Source organism: Sinohyriopsis cumingii, chromosome 2 (genome assembly GCF_028554795.1).
Source record: "Sinohyriopsis cumingii isolate HCF-2022 chromosome 2, ASM2855479v2, whole genome shotgun sequence".
Classification (NCBI taxonomy): Eukaryota; Metazoa; Mollusca; class Bivalvia; order Unionida; family Unionidae; genus Sinohyriopsis; species Sinohyriopsis cumingii.
Genome location: NC_142962.1, coordinates 30,214,196 through 30,237,986, shown reverse-complemented (window position 1 = coordinate 30,237,986; position 23,791 = coordinate 30,214,196). Strand labels below are relative to the sequence as shown.

Here is a 23,791-nt window from a genome sequence, read left to right as displayed (position 1 = left end):
CTCGTGAATGGGTTGCAAGATTACCAAGCGTGATAGCTGCACTAAATAATGAGATTCCACGAACAACCAACATGAAACCTGCCATCGCGATCACAAAAATACATATACCCGTACGACGTGATTCTTCAGCACAACCAATACTGGGTAATGTTACAGTTAGATATTTATATGAACCAGGTGAACTTGAAGGTGGTAAACGAAGAGCGACTGATCCTATCTGGAGTGTTACCACACACAAGATAACCACCGTGACAAGATCCACTGGTAGACCAGCAATCTACAGGTTGGATTCAACTGCTCCTCAACGTGGATTCACACGTGAGCAATTACAGGTGATTCCTGAGGATACGCAATTACCACCGCGATCACTTAACTAGCGCCTCTACGTCGATTGCACTCAAGACAGGTCAACATGATATTATCACGTGTATGACCGCGATTGTTATCTTTTCTGTCTACGGTAAATTGTCTTGAATTTTTATTCGAATACTGCCATAGCATTATACAATTACAGCTCGCGCAGTGATTATTCTGCTGTTGTTTTAACTCAATAATAAATTCAACATCAAGGTCGAAATCGCGATTATTATTTTTTGTCACTCTGTTTGTAACCGGCGAGTTTTTTTCTTATTATGTCGATGTTGTTTTCATTATTAATTTTATCAGCTATTGAATCTTCCAAGACAATTCTTCGCAGTTGAGATATTCTTCTGACTCTGGACACAGCCAAGTAGACTACGTTTGACCATTCGATTCGATCATCAACGATCCAGACAGTTGTATCACTGATAGTTAGTCCTTGAGAGGAATGAATTGCCATTGCGTATCCTAGCGTCCACGGGGATTTATTCATTTTTAGTGCATCTTTGACAGCATTAATATCAACTAACACAATATCATTCAATACTAAATTCTGTTTCTCTGTCCCTGACGCAGCCAGGCGCCCTGGTATATCAACATCTATATTCTGTAACCGCGTATCAGCTGGTCTATAACATAACGGCACTGGCAGCATTGGAAACTTTCCTTGTTGTAACTGAAATAACTGTTGTTGAAGTGTGTCTCTGACTATCTTTCTACTTGCCACTATCAAATAGTTTGGTTTCCATGCGCTCCAAAAGTCGCTCATTGAAGTTTCAGGAATCATCTCGCGCATAATTTCACATTGAATTTTATTCGGTTGTAATCCGATTAATGTTTTAAATTCTTTCAACGTTGCATCAAGTGCTCTATGATCATCAGACACTTCTTCATAATAATCAACAAAATCTTTTAACCAATCATGAGGAGATGCGCCGACAAACGGAGGTGGTTGACCGTGATCGCCGCACATAATCACTGCAGTATTTTTCGTTAGCAGCCAATCAAGAAATGTTTTTAATGTTTCCAAAGGCACCGTACATATCTCATCCCAAATTATTTTCTCGGGAATATATTTTGTTCCCATTCGATCTGACGTCCACACACCTCCGCTGTATTTGAAAAAGCTGTGATAAGTACAAGAATTGACTCCTCGCTGTTTCATCTCCCTGGCGAGCCTGTGTGTAGGTGTTAGCACAATCATATCCGATTTTCCAAATAATTCAATCGCTCGAGTTGTCTTACCAGACCCACCCGGCCCGTTTAAATAAACGGTTTTGTGTCTAGTGATTGGATCATACACAGATGGTGCGTTCTTTCTGACATTTCTGATTTACAATAATCACCCTTAATTGCAACATCAGCGGATTCACTATTTTGACTTCACTTATTTCTACTGTAAATATTGTAAATACTATGTGTTTGTGCCGTCTTAAGATAAGTTAGAATTAAGTTATATGTTTGTACCGTCCCTAGGATAAGTTCGAATTAAGTACTAGGATAAGTTAGATGTTATGTGTTGTCCCTATATGAACCTTGCTAGCATATCAAATGGGGAATGTCTCGTCGTTCGCAAACACACCCTCTGGGCTTTCTAGACTGTTATTTGACAGGTTAGGAGCTCATTGGAGGTCGTGTTTCCGCTCCTGAGTTTGGTAGCCTATCATATGATAAGCTTGAAGCTCAAGGAGATGTGATGTTTTTTATTTTAAATATATACAAATATATATAAATATGAATCACGAAAATATCAATAATGTGATTGATGCTATTAAAAAATTAGAAAAACAAGGATTTAATTTATCACTAAATCCTGAAACAATTCTGTCTGATTTTGAATCATTATATGAATCTAAATGCGCAGGGCGTTATATTCTTCCTGCTCAATATCGATTCATAAAGATGATCCAAAATAATTTGTATAAATCACTGGCCAGCGTAGAAGAAGCACAAATAAATGAATTTGTTCCATTGTCTCGTGCAATTGAAAAGATCAGGCTGGCACTGGCAGCCGAGTATGAAACTAAAAAGATAATAAATAATCGGGTTAGAAAATTAAAGCATTGTATGTCCCTTGACAGCGTCAAGGATGAAAATGCTTGCATTAAAAATCCTTTAGGATTTTCAGAAGTCAGTGACGAGGAAGTAAATACCTCACCTTGATTTCGTCATTGACGAAGTCAAATACTTGGAAGTGAAATCGAAAGTAAAAAAAAGTATTACTTTTTTTACCGTCCGATTTACTAGTAAATACCCCAGAATAAAGTATTTCTGGAAATGTCTTTGACATTTCTAACGCTAGCGAAAATCCTAAAGGATTTTCACTGCAATATCTTATTAAGATGATCCCGTGAAATACACGAGTGAGCATAATTCATGGTTTGGTCTGGAAAACACATGATCATTGTGATATGATTCTCTTGTAGTTGTTTCAACTGTGATTCTGTCAGTAAAAAATCATCATTACCGTATTTATCAATAACTAATTTAACTTCACCTATCAACGACGTTACGCTGAATACTTTTTTGATATATTCTTCAAGTACTTGTTTGTCGTGTATGAAACATTTCACGTGCTGATACATGCTATATTTTTTTATCATTTAATATAATTTATTTTAATGGTGATGGCACTGTTATTGTTGCCGACATCACTGTCGGTGTCGTCACTGTCAGTGGAAATGTCAGACATTTTCATCACTGTCACTAACAATAAAATCACTGTCAGAGAGATCACTGTCACTAACAATAAAATCACTGTCAGAGAAATCACTGTCGGTGCAAATGTCAGAGACGTTTTCATTATCATCATATTTTTTATTGGAAGTCTTTGACTTGAAAATCGAAGATTTTTTGGACATTATTATAATATGATATTATTAATTGAAAATCGTTTCACGATTTTATCAGCAAATTAATACTAATAGTTTCATTTCTCAGGTCCAAAAGTCTACCTTGTTGGTCAGTGACTTTAAAATTCATCCTTGTCAGCGTTGGATTTAAACACTGCAGAAATACTGGATTAATTGGCTCTTGTACAATCAAAAAACCCAGGTGGTTCTTTAGGAGTAAATGAGTGTAGTATGAACCCTTGATTTGATACTGTTGTGTCTATGTTGTAATTGCCATCAATTGCGTCACACACAAGATTGACCGCGACCACTTCAGTGATATTTACGATTCCCGGAGAAATATGTCTGCCATCACTGGCTGTGGAATTGTCATGTCTGAGGATAGTTGGCGGTGGTAGTATTTTTTTGTACTGGTCAAGTATGTCATCGAAGTAATCATCGACGATATCAGTAACAAATTTTTTCAAGATGACCGGGGAAACGTATCCTGGAAATTTATAATCCGGCAACGTGGCTTCCGTCAGTGAATATGCAGCTAGAAATCTTTTCTTAATACGATCTGTGTCGGTATCAGTGTGATCAATTATTACTTTAATTACTCGCTGGTTAATATATTCCATGTCTGCGGCAAGCTGATTTAACATTTCGATTCGTGAAATGATTTCGCTGCGTGAACTTGTTATATCGAAAAGATGTTCTTGGAAGAGTCGCCGTAGTTGTTTTAGTTGAGTTTTATGTAATTGATTAATTTCTTTAAAATATTTATTAATATCTTTTAGGTGAAGAATGAAAACATCTTCTTGGGGTTTCTCATAACCAACACCAGCACCCCAAGAAGCAGAGTCTGGGACTTTTCCTTTATAACCAAAAAACCAATAAAATTCGTCCGCACTGAGGGAGCTCAAACCACTATTCAACTTTGAATTTTTCATAATATCCAGACGGTCTTTTTATGTCGGGGTAATTTCGTGATATGACTGCGCGTCAGTGACATAATCAGACTTTTTTGGTTCTGGTGGTATCGGTGGTGTCGGTGGTGGATTTTCAGGCCATCCTAATACTGTTCTGATTGAACTGTTATAAATGTCTACGGCGTAACCCGGTGAAGCGACTTCGATGATCGTTGACAACGTTGGCTCGTGAGCACTTATTGATATTTTTGCTTCTTTTCCGGTGATACGCTTCATTTGACGCTGTATTTCTTTGTTGATTTCTTCTATCTGATAAGACCCTGTTTGTAAATGAATGACGTCCCAATCTGGAGTACCGTCGGGGTTATTCTGATACGAAAATACAAATGAATTATCTGGCAACTGTTCGTGAAATGATGTCGACCTGATGTTGAGCCAACTGTGATATACTCGTAATTGTGCCAGTGCGATTTCTTTTGCTGGAATTGCAGTTGGAAAATTAATATTAAACTCTGGTTGCGTCGAAGATATTGTTATCATTGATGTTTTTACCGGAGCTGTATTTGCGGCTATCTGCTGAAGTAATTCCGTCATTATTTATCTTCATCGTTTTCAAATCAAAGTTCTTTGTGTTTTCGTAATCGTTGTATGCGCTGGACATCAACGTGAATTCGGAATCGGATATAACTGTATCGTCAAGGCTGGATGATATCAACGACGACAATTTCGAGTAGGTGCTTGTGGCCGCGCTGTTTAACTTTTCATATTCGTGTAATTTTGTTAGCGCACACGAGGATATTTTTTTCGCAATTATATTAGCAACTCCTGCAATTGTCGTTGATGTTGAAACTGTAATTGTAATCACAACTGCAGTTGTAATTGCAGTTGTCACTGGTGTCAGCGCTGATAATAGCACCCCAGTAGATGCAACTACCGCGGATACCGAATACACTATTGTGTCTAATACAGTTACACGCCGTTTGTATTTTTTTATCTTTGTTGCGCATTTGTCAATAGTGTTTTTTTAACTCTGACTGCCATTCGCGTACTTGATCATATCTATATTGCTGCGCATTTAATGACTCTGTCATTAGTGTTGTCGTTGATGCCATTTTATTATTTTAAGCGGTAACCAATTGAGGCGTTTCAGCTACAAATTCCAAACACCACCAGTAAGATGTTGCGGTTAATTTCTTGTCTGCGGCTTCCATTATAAATGTTTCTTCGGTTTCCTTGTTTAATATGATAGTCACAACTCCGGAATACTTATCGGTGGAATGTCTCCAGGGATATGTTGTGAAGAGCTCAAACTTAGCGGCACTGAACACAGACAGTCTATACACGCCAGTGGCTGTTGCTGTATATTTGATAGTATTATTTTGTCGGGACCATGTTGCGAATCCCGATGATACCGTGTATACGATGTTGGTGATATGCCCGGGGGTAACTCCAGTGGGGACTTTAATCAAACTGGTTTTGCTAACGATCTCAGGAATTCCCGATACGATATCTTGCTGTGTTTGTTTGATCGTGTCAATGCTATTTTGTATCAACGCGATTTGATCTGAAAAACTTCTATCTGTTCGTACTACACCTAACCGGGTATTAATCTTGTTGATATCGTTGGCATTATTAGTAAGATTTGGTATGATTTCAGAAAGTTTCATGTCGATGACTGGAGGAGTCCCAAAGAACTTATCCACGGCCTCATCAGTTTTTGCGAAGTTTCTTCGAAGTCTTGTGAACGAGTTTACGTGAACATCATACTCTGCCCGAAACGTGGTTAGTTTACTGTCAATGGCGCTAGTGCTTGTGTGGACACTCGTGTCTACATATTGTTTGTTTGCGGCATCTTCCGGGGATGTTGGAATCGCTAACGCGGTTATTTTGTTGTTGCCGAGATTGAGTTCACCTGTCATTGTATCACCGGTCTTCGCTACACGTCCCCCTGCGGATTTTTGTGCATCATCTCGCAGCATCGCAATTGATATCAGCGAATCTCTGATTCTGCCGCTGTCAGTGAATACAACGATGTTGTCCGTGGTAGCTCCAATAACCCTACGAATTATTTCATTCCACTTAATGTTGCTGGTTTTTAGTTTTCCGTGCCGGTCCTGAAAAATAACAACCTCATCTGGGTCTATCCCGGTCAGATTTAAAAGATTATCAATTTCATCTTTGGTCGCATACTTCGATAAATCGATATCTTTTTTTTCTTCCTTTGTTCTGCTTGATCTTCCGTAAATATCAACCATTATTAGTTATGTGGTTGTTTAAATTTGGAAATCACATCTGTGATTTCAACGTGTATTCATGCACGACTTTGTGAGGAGAAATCTTTGATTTCGAGATCGCATCAAGAACATTTAATACTTCACGGCCACATATCGGAGGATCGGTCAGTGTTTGTGTTGGTAACGTTGAATACCAAACCTTACCTGACTTTGTCCCTGTCTTTGTCAGGGGGATGTTTTTTGTATATCGAAGAAACTCAATTGGCGGTGCTAGCCCGTACGAATCAAAATAGATAATTCCACGTGGATCGATCGCGTAAGCAACCCAGTGAGTTCCTGGACCATCACTGTTATCAAGATTAATAATTCCGGTTTCTGGATTATTCGGTCGTGTTGGTAATTGATCTCGCATAAAGACGCCTCTGAAGTTCTTTATATTTAATTGTTTAACAACATCAAACAAATCAAAATTAGAAGCTGGAAGCTTCAACATCGGTAGAAAACCAGCGGTTTTTAAAACACTTTGTGTTTTTATGCTAGCGTTTTTCAAAACACTTTGTGTTTTTAAAACCGTTTTGGGTACCATGATGGAGGAGTTCCTGGAAGTCTTAGACCGCGTCCCATTTTTTGTATCCATTTCCTGTTGCTTTCTTTAGAGCCATTCCAGCAGCTGTTCCAACAGCCCCTAACGCGGCTGCCTTTGCGACTGCGGGAGCAGCAGCAGCTATCAGTGCTGGTATCGCGGCGAGAAGAGGAAATATACCGCCGGTTTTAACCATATCTTTGACAGCTGCAGGAGAGAAATCAAGTTGAGTTCCAGTCGTTGCTTGCTTTGCTTTATTGAAATGTTTTAGTTGGGTTTTAGTTAATGACAGTTTGTTTGGACCGCCCATTAGCTGATCGTATTTTAGTGTTATTTTTGTCCCACATGTGCTCGCGTTCTTCGATTGTAATTTCTTCACCTGACCAGGAGTCAGAGTGACATTAACATGACTGTATGACATTTTATTTAATACGAGATTGATCTAATTGTTTACATATTGCTGCTAGCAATGTTACATATTTTCCACTGGGGCATCAACGACTCTCATTCATCCACCAGCACCTTCAAGTAGCATTGTTTTATCAGAGAGTGTGACCGCGATTGCTCTGTAAGGGTTACCTGAGTTTACGTTAGCTCTGAGGTGTAAATCAACAACAGATTGTTTAGCTAAATCAAGATGCTCCAGCGAAAAGTAATAAATCAGATACATACTCGTAAAATCCAACTGTGATATTTGCAAACCAGTATCAATATTTTGATCACGTCCCATAAATGTCATCAAACGGTGATATACACGTGCCACATTATTAGTGCCAAAATTCAATATTATATCCTCGGATGGTTCTTGATGTCCGTTTATTCGCAAGGATACTGCAGTGATACCAAGTTGATCAAATATCATATGAGAACGTTCTTGATTGTTTAATCGTAAATTAAGTTTAAACGCAACAAAGACATGTCTTGGTGCCGTAACACCTTGCTGTGATGATATATGCCACGTGAATAGCCCATCAACATAATTTTGATTAACGTCAGTGGTTGTTGTTAGCCACGACAGTATTGATTTACCACCTTGATCCATGAAAGAAATTAACCGCTGTTCTTCAGCGAGTGACGGAGTCATCACCGGCATCCACAGAGCAAGTCTTTTTATATTTACTTTACCGTCAGCAACGCCAGCTGCTCGCCAGATAGCATCATTGTCATCACCTTTTCTCACAAGTACAACTGTGTGTTTGGCTCCAAAAATGGCTTTTCTAACATTTCTACAAAATCCAAAGAAGTGAGACAGTGGAATCGCACATGAAAATTCTCTATTATCACCTTTCAACATTAATTTTCGTGTTCCAAATCCTAAGTTGTATTCAGTGTTGGGAAAGGATAAATTTTCCACATCGGCATTGGCATTTTTGGCATTGTTTTGTGGTCGCCTTACGATGCTAGGTCTTCCATCAGGAAAGTTAAAATTGTCTTTGGCGAACATCATAGTTGGGCCAGCTGATCTAGTGTAATCATCTGAATATCTTGCCAGCCCAATAATTGTCGTAGCAACATCAACATTATCTTGAATTGTCTCAATTTCTTTGCCGTCTATGAGATATCTGGCGCTGGAAAATAGTGCCATGATGCCATTATTTACAAAGCCAACTTGGACATCAGCTGCATATGGTGTATTAGCGATAACATTTGTTACGATTTCACCTGTAACTTCAATAAATGCTTCCGAGGGCAAGAAATATCTACTTGTATCCTGCACTTGTAATTCAATTCTACCCCGCTGATTTGGTTCTCGTGCTTCATAAGAATAGTACTGATAATCGCGCACAGACTCATCCTTGAGTACTGGTGCATCCATATCGAAAGCTGGATCAGACACGCGTTTAAACATTTTATAGTAAATCATAGTCATCTAAAACGAAAACCACTTCCTGATATCATACTTGTATTTATTGGTTGATCCAGTATCTCTGCTAGATTTTTTATTTGCAGCTTGATTTATTACTTTACTGACATCTGCAGGCATCTCTGCGGTGGCTGGTAATTTGACTGGTCTGCGTAATCGAGCTAATCTTTCCTTGATTGAAGTAAATGCCTTGCTGGCAATATTACCGATAGCACCAGGAGCTTTATCTTTAATAACATCAATAGCTTTCATTGATAGTTGTTTTGCAATCGGCGCTGCCTTGGGTGCTAGTCTTCTGAATAAACCTTGAATAACATCACCTAGTCCGTCTCCGTAAATTGCTCTATAAACAGGTAGTCGTGAATTTATTACCCTGACCACGACGGGTCCACGGTGACCATTATGTATGATCATTATTATTTATTTTTTTATCTAACTCGATGATTTCAGTCAATGATTTCATCGATAAGTTCTCGATACGCGTGAACATCCATGATACCACCCTGAAATAATCGCTGACAAATACCAGCTGCTTCATTAATTATTTCCGGTGAGTTATTACCAGCTCGTCTACTTCCGATGAGAACTTCTAACCGCGATACATCATTGAGAACACTATCAGGACAAGTAATGTGACTACCAAAACCACTACTAGCAGCACCGGGAGGTCCCCCTTCTTCAGATTCCTTAACTAACTCCCGCCGTCGTTTTTCTAATGGTGGCCGAGGTGTAGTAAGTTGATATGAAGACGGTAGAGGTGTATCAAGCTGATGTAAAGGCTGCAGGGATGGAATACGTTGAAGTGAAGGCGGTAGCTGTCTTTCTACTGATGGCGGAGGTGACTGAGTGGATAGTTGCTGTTCTGCTTGTTTCACTTTCTCATTATAAAGTCTCCCTACTTCTTTAAAAAAAAAACTCTGAATTCTAAATCATCATCTCTGGCTTGCTTTTTATTTTTATATATACGATATATCCATTTGATAAGACTATCATCGTTTATTTTTTCAAAGCCAGGTTTTAAGATACTGGATTTATTAAATATACTAATTAATGTTTTTTCAGGTAGTTCCTCACTTTTAGTATTTCTAATATCTTCGACAAACCCTTCTTTAAATTTTTTAATCATTGTAACATTTTCTTTTATTGGTTTAGATATAAGTTTTTCTTTTACTCCAGCTACTTCAGTACGAATTTCACTGACCCCTTTAAGTATTTCTTCACCAACAGGAGGATGAGCTGCAGCTATATCAGTTGGAAGTTTTTGTAAAATCTTTTTTGTTTGTTTAGTTCTCCTTGCAATTTTTTCAGTTTGCTCAGCGGTTTGTTTTAGCGTTGGAAGAATACCTTTTTTCTTTCCTCTTCCGTAATATCTCCCAATAAAGCTCTTTCAGTGACCGCCGCAGCCTTTTCAGTAGCTGTTGTAACGGGTTTAAATAACTGTTCTGTACCCGTAGCAAATTCAACTTGTGCTTGCTGTCGTTGTTGAAGTTTTTCTCTAAAACTATCGCGGACAGGAAGAAATTTTTTAATTGCTTCTAATCGCTCTCGCGCTAATCTAACACTATATGCTTCTCCGATATTTGCCATTATTATTGATTTTATAATTTTTTAATTCACAGAAATCCTAGGATTTTTAGAATACTTTGTATTAGAAATGCTTGCATTTCAAGCAGCAGAGAGACTGAAACAACACTGAATGTTTCGTCAAGTAGACCCTTGTATCGAGAAGTAGTTATATAGGTAGATATTTTTCATGAGATAACCCTTCTGGTCAGCGAAGAAAGCCTATTTACACTGGTCAACAGTGAAATCATTACTGACTTGAAAAGGCCCTAATCTGTAGTATTTTGGTGTGCCGAACACGAATATAACCGTGAAAAATTTGTATTGGCTCTCGTTTTGAAGATATTCATATACCTCATTTTCTATGTTTCACTGTGTAAATTTCTCCAGTAGGACTGCAGCAACATCCGGAATAATGATGTAACATTGCATAATACCATCATGCTCACATCATCCACAGTTGATTGCATCATTTTCTGATGCAATGCAATACTAATGCCATGCGGCTGCTGAAGTAAGTTGACGTCAGCAGTGTACTATACATGTGTAGGCCTATTATACTAATGCCAGGCGGCTGCTGAAGCTGACGTAAGCAGTGTACTATATAAAGCCCAATCAGATAGGTTCAGCATTTAAAATATTTTAGACGTTGTGCGAGACAGTTCAAGCTACTGTTACATAAAACTTATTATTTTATCCATTTACGTAAATTAAAGAACAGTAATGCCTCGAAAGTGTGTTAATACCGCGGACAATTTTTGCTATATTTGTGGGGAAGTGACATTTGCCAACCAGAAGAAAAGTATCAATTCTCAAGTGAAGAAGGCATATCATCTTTACTTCGGATGCAAGGTTGGTGACCAAGACAAGCCTTGGGCTCCGCATATATGCTGTGCTACATGTACAACACAGCTTTCACAGTGGTTGAATTGCAAAAGGTCATCAATGCCGTTTGCAGTCCCAATGGTGTGGAGAGAGCCAAGCAACCACCTAAATGACTGTTACTTCTGCTTGGTTCCTCCTCTTTCCGGCGGAATAACGAAGCGAAAGAAGTCGAGAATAGTCTACCCAAACATTCCGTCTGCATTGAGACCAGTTCCACATGGTGAGGGACTTCCTATTCCAGAACCTCCAGCAGAATATTCTCTTGATTCATTTGACGAAGACAAAGGTGAGTCGACCTGTTCTTCTCCTGGTCCATCAGCATGCAGTGATCCAGATTTTCACTGTGGTGCATCATCAACCCCACACAGAATAACACAGGAAGAACTAAATGACCTGATTCGTGATTTGGACTTATCAAAGAACAAGGCAGAATTGCTAGGATCAAGACTCCAACAATGGAATCTTCTAGAAGAAGATGTCACAATTACTGCATATCGAAAGCGCCACCAGCAATTGGAGCCTTTCTTCAGAAAGGAAAGTAATCTGATATTCTGTTCCGATATTGAGGGCCTCATGAATGCTTTAAAAATCACTCATGACCCACAAGAATGGAGACTATTTGTGGACTCTTCGAAACTGAGTCTCAAGGCTGTGCTTTTGCACAATGGAAACATTCTTCCATCTATTCCAGTAGCGTATGCTGTCCACATGAAAGAGACATACGATAACTTAAGGCAGCTACTGAATTCCATTGAGTATAACAAGTACAGCTGGCACCTCTGTGGTGATTTGAAGGTAGTTGCCCTTTTAATGGGACTGCAGCAAGGATATACAAAATACATGTGTTTCTTATGCGAGTGGGATAGCCGAGCAAGGGAAATGCACTACATGAGGAAGGAATGGACTCACAGGCAGAATGTAGCCATTGGAGAGAAGAATATCCAACACCCAGCTCTGGTTGAGGCTCAGAAAATCTTGCTACCACCCCTTCACATCAAACTAGGTTTGATGAAGAACTTCGTGAAAGCCATTGACCGGACTTTGCCAGCATTCCGATACCTGCATGAAAAATTCCCTCGACTCAGCGAAGCAAAGATTAAAGAGGGAGTTTTTGTGGGTCCTCAGATTCGAGAGCTTTTCAAAGATGACCGGTTCAACAACTTGCTGGAAGGTGACGCGAAACAAGCATGGAATGCTTTTCGCCTAGTTTCTACAAACTTCCTCGGAAATGTTAGGGCAGAAAACTATAAGGAACTAGTAGAAGACATGTTGATGAAGTATAAGAAACTTGGCTGCAATATGTCTCTAAAGATTCACTTCCTTCATTCCCATTTGGATTTCTTTCCTAGCAGCTGTGGTATTGTTAGTGATGAACACGGCGAACGTTTTCATCAAGATATCGCAACAATGGAACAAAGATACCAGGGAAAATGGTCCACTACAATGCTGGCTGACTACTGCTGGACACTCCTCAGAGATGCTCCCGAACAGCTGTACAAGAGACAGGCGAAGAAATCTAAGATGTAGTCAATGACTTGATTTTTTATAGGTAGGCTATTACAGTTGACCTTTTACTATTGGAATGCATTTCGTTATGTAAACATTAATTTCTTGCAGATTACAAAAAAACTAGAGCCAATTTTGCAATTTGACTGTCATATTCGTGTTCAGCACATAAAAATTGATAAGAATTGACTAATTTTATTTCAGTAACATGACTTTTGTAAAAATTTGTTGTCCAGTGTTATCAGTGCTTTCTGACTAGAAGGGTTTATTTTGTGAAGACAATACTTTTATCAGGAGTGTTTTCGATAGAAGGTTCTGTTTGACAAAATAGTTGGTGGGCTCAGTCTCTCTGCTGCTTCAACTCTGGACTGCACTGTTATCAGTATATGATACTGTATTTTCAAAACCCATATAAACTATGTAAGAACCTTTCCAAATCATCGAATGTCTAAATGTTGACACATTATCAATGAATTATTAATATTTTAGCTCTTCTAACCTTTCAGCTGATATCTCAGATCTGCTTTGAATTGGCCTCCTTAGATTGATTTGTTTGCATTTCAGCGTGGAGGCATGGGATGTAAACAACGAGAACCTCCATGGGTGGTTTTTTCAGCAGCACACCGGAGAATTTGATTACATCCTTGACATTTACCGGCAGGTGCATCTTGCTGACAGCACTATTCCTCTCTTCGCCAATGACTATGACGTAGTGACATCGGGGAAAAAGACTGTGGTTAGTAGTATTTAGATATTTCAATTCTGAATGCCCGTCCTGTTTACATCACTGCATTGAGGCATATACGCAACGTTACCCGCACAAGTGCATGTAGGTGCATGTGTCCAAGTATTGAAAAACTCGGTCGATATATGTTCAGTCTCTCTCCACAGGTGCTCGACGCGAGCTTGATGTTAAGAAAAAAATAATAATCTAAAGGAAAAAAATCATACAGAGTGGCAAAAATACCTTAGATTACCCCGATGACCCGTTCTGACATAGGACCCTCTCTATCATATATTATGATAGAGAGGGTCCTATGTCAGAACGGGTCATGGGGGTAATCTAAGTTATTTTTGTCATTCTGTATGATTTTTTTCCTTTAGATTATTATTTTTTTCTTAACATCATGCTCGCGTCGAGCACCTGTGTCTCTCTCGTCCATGTTTAACAGAGATATTTTGCCTTCTCACAAAACAAACCAATGACAAATTTTGCCGTTTCCGCTCAACTAGGTCCACTTATTAACATTAAACTTGATTAACTATGGAGATACCAAACGTTAACGTGAAATCTACATAAAGGTGAATCCGGTTTCCGACCATTCAGTAGATCTTATAGTATGCTCCATAAGGTAAGCGTAATGCTGCCCTACACCGAGTATATCGATAATCCCCAACTATATGAGGAACACATGGTGTTTAATCACGTGAAGCAACAAAGATAACAAGGATAAAATTGCCTTAAGAATTTCAATTATAAACCAGCACATCAATCCCATGCATGCATAATAATAAGTTTAAACTGAGCAACAGTGAATCACAACTTGTATTTATGCGCAGTGTTAAATGTACTGAAGCAAGAACACGGACCTGGATGTCAATGTCACCTAGCACACCCATTTATGGCATACAGGAAACTAGATCGTGATTAAGACACAACAGTTTAAAACAAAAGTGTCTGTATTCTGAAAGAAAGTCAGTAGAATAGAAAGACTGCAGTCCAATGCAAACATGGAACTTGGTGTCTTAATGGAGCACATTGTTTCAGCTTCACAATGCATTTGAATGCATGTTAAATCTACAAAATGAATAACTTTCTGTGTGGGTTTAGGCATAAAATGGAGGCCATGCGTTTGTATCCTTCAGTGCATGCAAGTCTGTTTGCAGAACACATAATCCACTATCAATCATATATGATTTATTGGGTTGGAAGGCACTGTTTAGGCATAGGTACCCAGGGATGGTCCTGGCTTTTAAAAAGCTGTCGCCAAAAAAATCGCCAACCTCAATATTTTGTCGCCAATTTTCAAAAAGTGTCGCCAAAAAAAGTAGTGTACATTTTTCCAAGTGTTAATTTAGTCTATTAATGTAACAGGCAATGAAAATTACAAAAGATGGATTAGTTAATACTTTAATTACAAGAAGCATTAACAAAATGTTACAAAGTCTTACATGAAGATCCGTCGCGATTTTAGGGCTGCCCACTTGTTGAATGCAGTTTCAAAGTCTAATTTTTCACATCTGTACATGTTGATTCTCATTAAATTCTCGAGAGATGAGATGCAGAGCTTATTTCTGATGTCAGTTTTTATGAAGTTCATCTTACTGAATCCACGTTCACAGTGTACAGTGCTGACAGGTGACACCAGTAGTCTCTCAGCAGCCCCCCCTACACCCTTATGGCTAGCTTCACAAAGCTTGTAGCGAATTGCTTCCTAAATCCCAAGAATGATCACTGAATGCTGTATAAATTTTCTGGACAAGAAAAATAGGATCTCCATTCCCACGAATGAAACTTACACGAGTCAACACCTGGCAATATTGGACCGTATATATAAGCATAAATTCACACCCAACTTAGGGATTCTTTCACTCCTGTATTTTGAGAAATAAATAATTATTATTAATTATGCAAAACTGTTCTCTTTTTTTGCTATTTCTTGTTGCGGAGTTTAAGTCTCTGCAGCCGTAACACAGGACTGATGGCAAAAGGAAAAGATCAATGAGTAAAATGCTGCACTGGCGACAGATGTAATTGTGATTTAGATTGTTTCCATTTGCTTTGTAGTTATACACAGTTGTCGGTACTTCAAAGCTTATCAGTTTTCTGTGAAGGTTCAGCAAAACTATTGTATTCGTATATGTATAAAAAACAGAAGGATTAGCCATTCAATTAATTGTATCTGTTCTATTCGCGTCTTCAGAAGTCGGTCAGTTGTAGGTATAGTGCGGTAGCATGATTGACTGTATCGCAGCATACAGTACTCAGCCCAGATGTCAGCATAAGCAGATTATGATGTAATAATGCACTGTAAAGATGGGGTTGTCAATAAGAACAAAGGATTGTTTGTGTAACAGATTGATACCAATGCATTGCTTAGTCAAGTTTGTGGCTTCCTTTCGTTCTGCCTTTTAATTTATCCAGTCCAAATCCGTGATTGTATGTACAAATTAAATAACTAAAAAGTATGTCGCCAAAAAAATCACCAGATGGGATATTTTTGTCGCCAATAAGGAAAAAAAATCGCAATTTGCGACATTGGCGAAGCCCAGGACGATCCCTGGGTACCTCTTCTAAACTTAGAATTGAAAATTAACTGCTTGTATGTGATGTATCAAAATAATTGATGTTAAGGGTCTCGTTCCTTTTTTGGAGTGGGAGTTTTGAGGTTTATCAAAATTTTAATAATGTACACTATTAAGTGGTCATCCAGCATTGTCAGAAACTGCATAGTGTACCAATATGCAAAAATGACATAACTCATTGGTTTCCTTTCTTACTGCTGACCCAAGTGCAAAATTCTACTTTGTAAATCAGGTGTATGCACTAATGTTTGCAACAGTTTTTCGTTTTTCTGCCAATACACGAAAGACTGCTGGTGATTTTTGCCCTTGGTTCCTTAAAGTCTAGAAAATGCACAGAGAATACAGTGAGATATTTGGAAAGCCTTTACAGAAAGCAGCTCAAAGAAACAATTTATTCTACCCCACACATCTTTCTCAGAGCAGTTGTGATTGTTGTTCATAGGCTTGTGAAGAACCAGATACATATCTGGGGATTCTTGTTTTCTAGATAAAATCCATTGATTCCAACTTTCCTCTTTCAGCCTGACAGACATTTTGTTTGGCGCTATATAGCCTTACAGTGCTGATGCGCCATTAAAAATAGAATCAATCAATCAATCTTTCAGCCTGTGTTGATTTACATTTTTAGTTCCATATCAATCAAAACCAGGCTAAATGAACTGTTTGATCAACTTATTGCAAGGTTTCCTTTTGTAATGTCATCAAATACATCTGGAAACTTGTAATGCAGTTATCCCATATGTGGTTATTGGAAGCTATCTTGATCTTAAATACCTTGCTATATCCATAAACCTGATACCAGTGAAGATGTAACACTCAAACAAACCTTCTAGTTGCATACTATCTTGGCCCTGTTGAACATCAGGAGAATGAGAACTACCAGAAAAGACCCATCCCAGTTTAATTTTATGACCTGCCACATTTCTGAAATGGGACAGCAGCTTAAATTCATTTTGAAAATGATATATCATCGCAAAAATTTTAATGGCAACTTGCAGAGAATCTTTATTTTTTATTTGATACAGTCTTTGCACATTCTGTGGCACAACGTCAAAATAAATCCTTCTCTAACTCTCCAAAAGATCCATCTTCAGACATCCACAAAGCGGAAGATTATTCACTCCAGCCTGAATATACCTTTTAGTGTTACGTTTGTGATATGTCACACCAAACTTGCAGTTTTTGCAAAGAAACTTTGCCATGTGTTTACCTCGTAGGCATCAAATTCTACGAGTCAATCACACAGACTGGCATCGTCATGCTTTTAGCTACTAACGGCTATATAGATGAAGGCATATTGAAACACACCTAAGCAGATAAATGTGTCATAAATTCATTACCAATGTGGCACTTAATTTTATTAGCCTTGGTAGAGAAATCAAGATCAAAACTTTACATGAGTGTATAAGCAATGATATAGGCTGTGGTGACACGTTTTTCAAGAGGCAAGACCCTGTGTTTACATTGGTAGCCGAGTAGACTTTGCCTTAAAGCCACTCAAGGATGGAACTATATGGCTGCATTTTTTAATATTTCTTCTTCATAACATTTTGTTGAAAACAATATACCACATGATATATACATGCGCTTGACTGATTTAAAGATGTCATTTCTGGGACAACTATTCTGATGTGACCTTTTAGATCTTGCATGTGGACTAAATTGTATGCACCCCACCCCACCTCCACATGCAAACAATTCTACTGTAGTAGCATGGGTGCTGTGTTTGCCTTTTAGTGTTCCCTTGTTAAATCAAGATTGTCGCATCCTACATGAACACAATCACTGGGATTTATTTTTTATTGTATTATGACACCAATGTTTTGCTTCAGTATATCTAACAGGAACATCGTTTTGTGTCATTTGGGAGGTATAAAGAAATATGCGAGGAATCTGTGAGGTAGAACCCTCCATGAAGGCAATAGGGTGGAAAACCATTCTAAAGCTTTTATGTTTTAAGTCTTGCAAGTGCATAATTTTGGCTATCTTACATCTTACTGTAAGGAAAACTTCCTCTAGAAAATGTTCCAGTTGTTTTTGTGTGCATTCATATTTTAGAAGGAATTGGCAGAGGGGGCTGCTCGCAGCTGCTTTTATCTCACCCCACCCACAGCCACCTCAAGATCCTCGCTTTTCTACTGTGCAACTTGTATCAATACATTTTATCTTCCCATTTGGAGCGACCATCACCCCATGTTAACTAGTACCAAACATTAACTTGCCACATTTACTGTCAATTTTCAATCTTGTCCAATGATCCCTTCCCCCATCCCATCTCACATGTTAATCCTATGAGAAAATACTGATGTAACAGAGGATTTCCCATCTTAACCATTAAGAAAACTCCTCGCATGTTAATCCTGTGAGAGAAAAAAAAACGGATTCACACACTTGAGAACACCTTTGATGTTAATCCTGTGAGAAAAACTAATTTAACATAGGTTTTTCCATATTGACTTTATATCACCATACTATGCTATTGAGGTGGTCAGATTTTCTGCAGTATAACTAATGTTCACTTTGTGCAGTTTATTCATGCGCATGCTTCTTGCATACACTGATATTACCATATAAATCAGTACTAAACATATTCTTCTTGATCTACTGTTTGTAATGTAAAATGAATAACTCTAATACCTTTAAATTGTATCAAGTTAACCAAAAGAATGCAAACCTAAACATTTAGAATCACCGTTTTTTTTAAAAAAAACACTGTTAAAACTTTCTTTTAAATTATAAATAAGCTACACATATGGTTATTTGTACCTAGGTAATGAAGAATTTGTTTATTTTGAGTTTTAATGACTAATTTCCAGGCATACCGTGACCATGTACTCAAGATTAAGAACGCTAATGTGGGTCTTGGAGGAATTGGTGTACAAGGGCATTTCAGTCGCGGAAGCTGCCCAGACCCCACACTTATCAAGGTATTATCTGGATTCTTTTCTTGTTTAGATATGCATAATTTTTCTATTTGGGCACAGAGAAGGGAAAAGATGAAATATATTACCAGTAATTGATTAGACAGCAGTCTCCAGAGATTACCCAATATAACAGATAGCATTTCATAATCCGCTGAATTACAAACCATTCCATCGCTATGTATCACACACGACAACAGCAACAAAAGAAAAAGAGACATTGGAAAGGCAGAAAGAGAAAGACAAACCTCACGACAATTCTAAGCTTTATCCAAATACATATGTGTACAAGTTTTTGGACAATAACTTTTAATGCTGGAGAAGTGCCAGATACAAAGTTTGTTTATGACGACATAACACCAACTTCTAAAAAACATACCACTGTAATAGAATGTAAACTTCCGTTGCTGAAAAAAAATAGTTTTGCTTATGTTTACATTTGTACAGAAAAACTTAGTCAATTACCGCATGCAAAAAATGCGTAATATTAGGTAACTGAATACCAATGGTGTTTTTGACTGGTAATCAATAAAGAATATCGATGATCCGCATTTTGTTTCCATGTTGATCAAATCAAGTCTGGAAGTGAAACTTAGCCATAAACCTTGTTATATCTGAAGTGGTTGTTATGTTAAAAAAATTCTGCTAATGATGAGAAATACTATATACCGGTAGTGATATCTGCCAGCCAGATATCATAGATCTTGTCATGTGTTTCCTTTAAACTTAGATAGATAAATGCTTGCCATATCAACTATTTAGAGAAGACATATAGAATCTTTGTTGGGGTTTGGACCGAGACAAGAAAACGCCAGTTGTGGGGTTGCATTATTTGTCTCCCCACTTGGCAAGCCTCATGGGGAGACATATGTAACCCCACAACTGGCATTTACTTGTCTAAGTCCAAACCTCAATGTGGATTATTTTTCTAAACCAATTTTTTCCTTTAAAGTAAAAAGAACTCTTCACTAATGTAATAAAGTTCACGTGCAAATGTTTACAAGCGGCTTGTCAATACAAATATGTTAATGAGGGCTGTGGTGTGACCATTGCATCCGAAGTACACAGTTTATACACGTGAGCAAAGAAAATTAACAACATAAGACGTCACATAGGAAATATGGTATTATCACATTTAATATATGGATGTTATATGAAATTGACAAGAAAGAATGATATTTATTACAAAACACTGTTTCATTTTCATGATTTCCAATTTTGAAAAGTTACACTGTAAATAATGAAACGATACTGGGTACTCAACTCTACTGTAGTTATACTTAGTACCTTGCTGTAATGAAGAGTAACATGTTGCATTAGATTATTCATGGGTAATTAGTGATCTGTGTCGCTATCGAATATAGCTCTCCTTGGAGGAGGTGAAACTGTGACACTTGTGTTGTATTTAAATATTGATTTAAAATTACCCCTGTGTATAAAACACCCTCCAAATACGGACCCTAGCGGATAACCATGTGCTAAACTTTCAAGTTCATGGATTCTTTGAAGATTTATTTTTCTTTCTTGGAAATATAGCAAGTGCTCTGGTGAAATTAGCTTATGCATTAATGTGTTGATGAATAAATGATTCCTTCTGACTGGTAAGTGCATTATTTGTCATTTAATATTGTAGGTATATTTTTGATTCAACTAGGGCACAATGGAGATGCTTAAGAAAATTAGAATAAAGCACATTTGAAATTACACATTTCTGGCTGTTACTAAGTTTTCCATAGTTGTTAAGAGAGTTGGGAGGCTTTGAAGTGTATAGGTCTATAGTCTATGTGCATGGATCAGTGTTTTCTGTCATAGTTCATTCTACACAGCATTGACAGTTTTTAGGTCAGCGTCATTAAATGTAGCTAACAGGATATAATTTGTTTCACACGAGGTATTTAAAACTAGTTTGGTAGCTTCAGCTACATTTAATGATGCTGACCTGAAAATGTACTGTGCTAGGCCTGCACATAGGATAAAATTGACCATGCTGTGTGGAACAAACTAGCATAATACCAAAAGCTTGAAATCGTAAGTGTGTGTCTTTGTCTTTCTCAAAATGTTTTTGTATGGTGTGTTCACAAAGATGGATTGACCTTAAGTTACTAAGTATTGACAGAGGAGTTGCAAATGCCTCAAACTTTTTAATTCATTTGCATATTCCAGGCCAATCTTATTTGTTTTTGTTGTTTGGTTTTAAGTGCAGCAGAGGAGCAGAGGACAACAAGGGTTTCTTTTTTTTAAAGTAGTTCTGAACGTGTGGACACCTTGACTGAAATATGACAAGTAAGGTTAGCAAAACAGCTAGATTTCTCCTACACATAGGTGAGAAATGACAAATTCTTACTAAAATGAAACTGCTCATCTTCTCTATGGTTTTTGAAGAAAAGTAAACAAAAATAACTTGGACTAAAGTCAACAGCTGTGGACAGGCCAGCATGTATGCTTACGTTTTGGCCCTAGGAATACAGTAACAGTGAGAGACTGCTCTTCTCTATCACTCACATTCTTTATTTGTCTTGCAGCGAAGACTTGATAAACTATCAGAGACGGGACTTCCCGTTTTCATAACTGAGATGGACATCATAATGCCTGACGAGAACCATCGGGCAGATTGCTACGAGAAAGCCATGAGAGCATTTTTTGGACATCCAAATGTCCAGGGTATCTTAATATGGGGTTTCTGGAGCAATCGGCACTGGAGAGGGACAGATGCTTCCCTTGTTACTGGAGACGAGTTTAGGGTATGAAGAGAATATGAAACTCATCGTGTGGGCCATTTTTCATTTTGTTAGAAGGTGAAACGAGAAAACCATGCAACAAGAACTTTTGGATCATATTACAGCTGATTGCCTTTTTCAGTTCGCAATTCATTCCTAGTCTGGATCATTTACAATTCAGTGGGGGGGGGCATATAAACTTATAGTCCCATATAAACGGTCTCTCTGTCTCCCCCCTCTCACTCTCGCTCTCTCTCTCTCTCTGTTATAGACTGTTCTTATCTAGATTTGTTGTGATGAATTACTATCGTATTTCTCACCTTTTGACCAGCCACCCAGTGGCAACACTAGAGGGGCGTTGAGTAATTTACGATTATTCTTTTTATTTTGTCCATGTGAAATTTTCATAGTATATCACCATCATAATGGTGGTAACCAGCATAAAAACTATTCTCTATAGCTACAAAGGGGAAGCCACAAAGGATCCCACCCACGGCGTATCGCATATGTAGGGATCCACAAAAGTTCATTGCCCCCATGCGTCTCGAACCCTCACGCAGCCACTGCGACCACCGACATCTTATATTTGTTCTTAGATTATGCTATTATTTATTCATATTCATTCGTAGTCAAAATATATTTATTGGTCATGCTCACATATTAATACTTAAACGCTATTAAAATAAACTCTTTGGTTTAGTTTTTGCAGTTCAAGAAAGTGCATCTTTCTCCACTATCGATCTCCCTTAATCGTATCCACTGTAAATGTATCTAACACAATTATGGCATGTATTAAATATTTCAAGTTATTCGACCCAAATCATGCCATTGATGAGAAACAATTTGCATTGTACTCTGTATGCACTGGTCACGTTGTTTATGTAGAAATGTTACTTCCCTTGCTATAACAATTCAGGTGATATTTGATTTAAGCTAATGCATAAAACATAAAGTTCTGAAAAATCTCAGTTTCTCTTTACAGCCTGCAAGAACAAAAATAATCTAAAGAGAACGAAGACAAAAGTTGAGAAAAGACTGCAAACATCATTGTGATATAATTGCGAAATGACTTCACGTAATTTAGTTTCAAAATTAGATTTGGGTGACCCCTTTTCAGACATATTTTCTCATACTGTTTCAGATTAACGCCGCCGGACAAAGATATCTGCATTTGATTGAACAGGAGTGGCACACATACACAAAGCGGAACTTAACCCAGGGAGGGAGTTTCGATATCCATGGATTCAAGGGAGAGTACCATGTCAAGGTCACATACCATGGGCGTGTGCTCAAGGATCAGCATGTGACACTTGGCGAATCTCCACAGACAGTGACTCTGCACGTGACCGCTTAGGGGGCACACAGTGTGTATCAAATGTAAACATGATGTCTTTAGAATAAATATTATACAGTTGTTTTGTTTGTTGCTATATCTACTTTCAAGATTTTGAATATTATTTTCATGGATTTAAAGATTTATTCATGATGTGGAGGAATGTTAATAACTCTTTAAAACATAATTTGTTTCTTTGGAAACCGACCATCAGTTTTTGATATGCTGAGAACAATGTTTTTTCACCTAGATGAATGTACATGATACCGTTATGACCAAGAGGGTCTCCATCATTAGTGTCATTTGTAGCTAGTTTTCATAGAAATGTAATAATCTTTTAAACAGTTCCTTTCTTTTATAACAGTCAACTTATATAATAAAGATATTATTGTTAATATATCAAAAAGAATTATTGTTAATACATCAGAAAGATATTGTGATGTGCATAACATCAGCCATGCTTGAAAACATCTTACATAGCAAAGATATAGTATTATGAATTCTATGATTTACTCTTAAGTTTTTTTGGGGGGGTTGTTTATTTTAGTTTTTGGTTTGGGATTTTTTGTTCACACAATTAAACTATTATTTTCTTACATGTTCATTGAGTGGATCGTTCACAGTATGTGACTCCTTACTGCCGTATTTCCAGTAATTATGTATGGGCAAGTTTATAAGAATTATACTTTTAAAAGTGGTTAGTAATTTGTAAATACCAAGAGATGTGCACAAACGGAAAGATATGTGTCAGTTTGC

The 23,791-nt window shown here is 37.7% G+C and overlaps 1 protein-coding gene across 2 annotated transcripts in view; it reads left to right on the top strand.

The window, feature by feature from the left end:
• LOC149804554 (uncharacterized) overlaps positions 1-23,118 on the top strand; it is a 59,068-nt gene extending 35,950 nt beyond the window's left edge. Inside the window, exons 9-12 of one of the 2 annotated variants that reach the window (XM_089941443.1) lie at positions 13,323-13,494; positions 18,881-18,991; positions 21,508-21,726; positions 22,844-23,118. In XM_089941443.1, the coding sequence (XP_089797569.1) occupies positions 13,323-13,494; positions 18,881-18,991; positions 21,508-21,726; positions 22,844-23,056 (715 nt within the window). In that variant the 3' untranslated portion in view covers positions 23,057-23,118. The remainder of the gene's footprint in view (positions 1-13,322; positions 13,495-18,880; positions 18,992-21,507; positions 21,727-22,843) is intronic. The other variant, XM_089941451.1, reaches the window with a different exon arrangement.
• Positions 23,119-23,791: the final 673 nt, after the last annotated feature.